This window comes from Henckelia pumila, chromosome 2 (assembly GCF_033568475.1).
Source record: "Henckelia pumila isolate YLH828 chromosome 2, ASM3356847v2, whole genome shotgun sequence".
In the NCBI taxonomy this organism is placed as follows: domain Eukaryota; kingdom Viridiplantae; phylum Streptophyta; class Magnoliopsida; order Lamiales; family Gesneriaceae; genus Henckelia; species Henckelia pumila.
This window is the reverse complement of record NC_133121.1, coordinates 86,832,162-86,838,284: the sequence shown is the minus strand read 5'-3', so window position 1 is coordinate 86,838,284 and position 6,123 is coordinate 86,832,162. Positions and strand designations below refer to the sequence as shown.

At 31.8% G+C, this 6,123-nt stretch overlaps 1 protein-coding gene across 1 annotated transcript; it reads right to left on the bottom strand.

Annotated features, from left to right (window-relative positions):
- Positions 1-5,425: 5,425 nt before the first annotated feature.
- LOC140877851 (uncharacterized) lies at positions 5,426-5,860 on the bottom strand. The gene has a single exon (XM_073281442.1). It carries the CDS (start codon positions 5,858-5,860, stop codon positions 5,426-5,428), a length of 435 nt encoding a protein of 144 aa, XP_073137543.1.
- Positions 5,861-6,123: the final 263 nt, after the last annotated feature.

The window sequence follows — 6,123 nt, the reverse complement described above, 5'->3', positions numbered from 1 at the left end:
TCAAGAAACAGAACAATATAGAGATATGGATATCTCAGAACCATAATAAGAAGATGATTCTAGACCACGATTAACCTTACGAATGAATGTAGGTAGTGGTAGTGGCACCAAAAATGAAGGATTCGAATATAATAAAGACCAATATTCTGGAACATATAAAGATGTTAGAGATATTCTTAGAGAATAAAAAAACCTCAGGATTTTTAAAACAAAACATTCTAGATTTAGGATGTTTTACTGCAAAAGAAAGAAAATCAAGGATAGATCATTGGGCAAATAAACTATCAGTATAAATTTAATTAACACCATTATTAGATAAAAGTGAGAACATACAAGTATTAACTCATGGAATGATAAAAATGACTTTGGTAGGAGCAGTGAGAACTTGGGCTGAAAACTTAGTAATAACTAACCTACCACAAGGGATGACAGGACATCGATATTTTGAACTATTTGTTGATGCCATGTATCAAGAATTTTTAGGAGTATCAAACAATGATGCTAATCTAGTAGCAAAAGCCATAGAACAAAATAGAGCAATTTTTATCTTGGATAATATAAAATTATGCAATTTATGTTATTTAGAAGAATTTATCTATGATTACGAAACAAATTATTATCAGTTAATAGATGCTGATAAAAAAACATTATAAATTAAGTATTTTTAATAAAATACCTAATATACCAATAAATAGTAAAGATGAATTTTTAACTAGCCCTTATGCCAAAACCTTGAGGAGCTATTAAATTTATCAAAGATATAATAACAAAGAGATGTATGAAGTAATAGTAAATAAAAGAATATCCAAATCTTACAAACAAAACAATAAACTTTGTTGTGACAAAATGGAATTCACAGTAAAAGAATATGGTTATAAAACAAACATGTCACACAAACATTTAAAATGACAGAAACAGAATAAATCTAATAAACCTTATAAATCTTTTAATAGGAAATTTATTCCCTATAAGAAAAATAAATTTAAAAGGAATTTCTTCAGAAAACCTTATAGAAGAAAATTTTATAAAAAGTTTGATAATAAAAAATCACCTTGTCCAAAAGGTAAAGGAAAGAATTGCACATGTTGGTTGTGCAATGAAAAAGGTCATTATGCAAATGAATGTCCAAAACGAAATGAAAAGAAAAACAAAGTTAAACTTTTAGAAGAATTATACACTCTTGGATTTTATCCCGTTGAAACAATTGAATGTTCATCAGAAGCTGAAAATATTTATTACCTTGATGAATCAAGTGGATCAGATTCTGAATCCGACTCCACACTTGATAATTACGGAATTAATAATGCTTAAAGTTAAGACAAGGGCATTTTCAGAGAAAAAACATGTCTAGGTACTAAACTCAAACTTTTGTTTGGCTTGGGTACCTATTTCCAAGTTGCCCTTATTTATTTATGTGACTATTAAATTAACTAATTTATTTAAAAAATTATATCATGCACTATTTCAAAAAAAAAAACTAAAATGTTTTGCATCAACTATTTATTATTTGCTATTTTTCTTATTTGATTTAATGTTTCTGTTATATATATATATATATATATATATATACATATTTTCAGCTACCCAACAAATGATGCCCAACTCATCCCCGACCACTAAAACCCGGTACCGTATTTTAGTTATGCGAAAAATAAAAAAAACCACTAAAACCCGACGCGTTGGAAAAATATTGTTGGGCAGCTGAAAAGTAATATATATATATATATATATATATATATATATATAATATCTAATCTAATGATCAAATTCTAATCTATAAGTCATTTCCACAATAAATATGTGAGTTTGTTTTATGAATAGTCTTAATTGAAATTACATGGCTATCCTCCATACTATATAATTAATGTGTTTTTTTAATTATTTATTTATGTGAATATTCAATTAACTAATTTATTTAAAAAAGTATATCATGCACAATTTCAAATAAAAAAAGTAAAATTTTGTGCATCTACTATTTATTATTTTCTATTTACTATATATATAGAATATCTAATCTAATACTCAAATTCTAATCTATAAGTCATTTCCACAATAAATATGTGAGTTTGTTTTATGAATAGTCTTAATTGTTATTTTATTTGAATGATGAAAAGTCAAGGGAGTATTAATTTTGTCAAGATCTATCGCGTGTTACTGAAAATAAACAAGTAGTGAGTTTCTACTGTTTTAGCACTAGTGGCTAAAGCAGTCGCCTACTGCTCTAGTAGTGAGTTCAGTAGTGTGAGCCATTGAACTCTCATTTTCCTGAATCTCCAAAACAGTTAACCAACAAATAGGCTTGTACGGAATAAGGTCAACTGAGAGATTGAACTTATATCAAGCAGCTCTACTGAACGTGTGTGTTTACCAGAAAGATAATCAACACATGAATTTGTTTCTGGATGTTCGAAGACTCAACTGACCCTACGTTACCACATCTTCTGTTTTCAGAAGGTATCACTAGAAGACTTTGATTGAACATCCCACCTTAGTTAGGACTTACCCTACTGCCTACAACTAAGACTTCTAGTGCTCTCTACTGGTTTCAGCCATCAACTGAAAACAAAGTACAGAGGTTTGCAGCACCTCAACTATATGAATAACGAGTTTACAGATTAACACTTAACACAATATGATCCTACAAGATCTGATCTACTTGAAGCGTGTGTCGAGTGTTCTTCGGCTCTGATAATATATGCAATGAAAGCTTTGAACTCCTCTACTGGTAGTATGTGAACAACTGAAATGTTCTAAGAGAAGATATGATTGATTGTGAGTTCTTGCGAGCCGGATAGTTCTTCTACTGGTTGTAGTCTCTATTTATAGGTACAAGATAACTGTGAGGGCCAGTTCTTGATTTATATTTAGAGGGTGTTTGGGAGAGCTTAAAAGCTCTTGCAAACAACTTATAAGCTATTTTAGAGCTTTTAAGCTCTCAAATTTTGTTTGGCAAAAATTTTTAAAAACAGCTTATAAGCTGTCAAAATAAACTGTTTGACAGCTTATAAGCTGTTTTTAAAAAAGTAAAGGGGAGACACTTTTTTCAAAAAGATCTTATTTTAATATTTTATCTTTCTAAAATATCCTTGAATATTTTCATAAATCTCCATCATATCCTCCACCCATTAAATATTAAATATTATTTTTCAAAAAATTACAAATCACATAAATTTTTCTATAATAAAATATTAAAATAATTTTATTTTTTTAATATATGTTTATTCTAAAACTATTTTCGTATGTGTATAACTCAAAATTTTATGTTCATAGAATTATACCCTTTTTTGGTAATTTTGACAATAAAAAGATCTTATAATACCAAACATATCAACATCTTAAAATTATTTAAAATAAGTTTACCCAAACACTTTAACGGCTTTTTTTTTAAAATAAGTTCTAACAGCTTATAAGCTCGTAAAACAGCTTTTAAACACTAGGAGCTTATAAGCTCTTTTTAATAAGTTTAGCCAAACACCCTCTTAATAAGCATGTAATCAGGATTAATTAATTTAAACAACGAAAATGAGTTAAAATTTTTTCTAATTGGGCCTACAGAAATTTTGGCATGATCTCCCCGTAAATAGGAAATCCTGAAAATCCAACAACACAACAACTTGTAAACCCTAAAAAATAGAATCCAATTCAACAATCACGCACCTACCACCGCACTGGCCAGGACTAAACACATGCAAGCCGGCAAGGCTTAAACACATCGACAAGCAAATCCCAAATATCGTAAAAACATTGATACAGATACACGGGACATCTCCCTGGCAAATAAAAGACTCCAATAATAAGAACATAATATCTGAGAACTCGACGACAACTAAGAACCCTCCCTGGGCTCCACTGGCAGAAGCACCACCAGGTGCACCTGTATAACCTGCCATGGTAATAACAACAAAACCACAGCAGTACCGAGGAACAAGGGTCAAACCCGAGTACAAAGATCAAATAAATTACAGAAAAATAAATGATATGTAAAACATCTAATGCAATGCACGTGAATGGTACCAAAAAACATCGGGTATCAAATCTGGATCCAAACAACAATAGCTATAATCATGGTCACCTGTGCTAAGGGGACAATTTAGAGAACAGTGCGGCCCTGCAACAATATGCGTCAAGAGGGGCAGTCTGCAGAACTGTGTGGCCCTTATGCTAGCATCAGAGGTGTGACGTTAAAATGCTCCCGGCTTTGATGTCTAAAACAACTCATCAAAGATCGGATAACAGTCTCAGAAATAAGAGGATAATGGCTAAAATGGAATGCAATGCAACATCCATCATAATCATCATATAAAGCATATAAGCAAGCCAACACCTCAAATAGCAATTACACATTTTACATATCCTCATAAAGGCTGTAATATAGCGATCAATCCGTACCTTAATTGTCAAATAATTACCACAATAATTCTTACAACCCCGGTATGATCCTAGTTATTCCAAACCTGTGGCAATTATCATTCCCATCAATCATAACATATACATCAACTTTCAAACGATTCAATTATTCAATCCTAGGGTCGAAAAATTCCCAATTTAAATTATGAAATTTTCGGAAAGTACAAATAATCTCCAGAAATATTATATACTAATTCTAAGGCATTCCAAGACCCAAACACTCGATAATTCAACGCAATAATTTTAAATTCATAAATATATATACTGAATTTCGAAATATTGCCTAAATAAATTCCGAAAAATAATCAATACCTCCAATCGGCTCAAATATCGCACCTACAACCAAGTACAATTAATCATATATCAATTATACAAATTCAAATCAACAAAAAATCCCAAAATTCGAAACCCTAGTCTCAAAATTACCTCAATGTTTCAAAATAAAGGTCCAAACAACTCAAACAACACTCCTCCTACCCACGGCGGCGATCAGCGGCAGAAACGGCGGCGAACGACGCTAGCTGCCAAAAATAGGTTCTAAAAAATGAGCTCAAAACCTTGAAAAATTGTTACCAATAGATAGCTCTCGTCGTGAGGATCCCGGAACTACTTTCGTATTTGAAATCGGGTGAACGACGGAGAAGATATGGCCAATTGAAGAAACGAAAAATGAAAAAGGAATAGAGATGATAATATATGTATGTTGTTTGTATATGTGTGTATAAATATTTAATTGGGTTCAAATCTTGACTCAGTAAATTTTATTCCAACTCTTGTGTGCTATAAAATTAAATATGTATTTTAATACCTTCTATACACCGATATTTTCTAATACATATTTCTAACACACCAATTACTTATTTGGCTTAATTATTTTAATTCTCCACTTGAAAATAATTACTAACAAATCTAGCCAAATAACAGGGTAATTAGTATCTGGTCCTTACAATTCTCTCCCTCTAAAAGAAAATTTCGTCCTCGAAATCAAACACACACATAAGACAACATACAAAGTGGTTTAAACATCTATCATTGATAAAAACATAGTATAATCACAGTGCATGGAATAATTCATCGCATTCTCAAACAGGTGAGGCCATTCCTGACGCATCTTCGCCTCGATTTCCCATGTAGCCTCTTCTATCCCATGTATACTCCACTGAACCATAACCAATGGGATGGTCTTGTTCCTGAGTTGCTTCTCTCTACGATCAAGTATTTGCACTGGATACTCGGCATAGCTAAGGGAATTATCAAACTCTACCTCCTCGGCGCTTAAGATATTAGATGGATCTGGCTCATACTTCTGCAACATAGACACATGAAACACATCATGTATCACAGACAAATTCTGCGGCAAGTCCAAACGATAAGCCAAAATACCAATCTTCTCAACAATCACATATAGACCAATATAACGAGGAGCTAGTTTTCCTTTACGCCCAAATCTCATAGTACCACAAAACGGTGATACTTTCAGGAAAACATAATCACCAACATGAAATTCAAAAGGTCTACGCCTTTTGTTTGCATAACTAGCTTGTCGATCTTAGGCTGATTTCATTCTTTTCCTGATCAAGGAAACTTTATCTTTCATCTCTTGAATTAATTCAGGCATAACCAATTGCCGTTCTCCTAATTCTTCCCAACAAGTTGGAGATCTGCACTTTCTGCCATACAAGGCTTCAAAAGGTGTCATTCCAATCGAAGTATGGA

Coding starts and splice junctions, on each gene's coding strand:
- LOC140877851 (XM_073281442.1), bottom strand. CDS start 5,860: ATGAGATTTGGGCGTAAAGGAAAACTAGCTCCTCGTTATATTGGTCTA.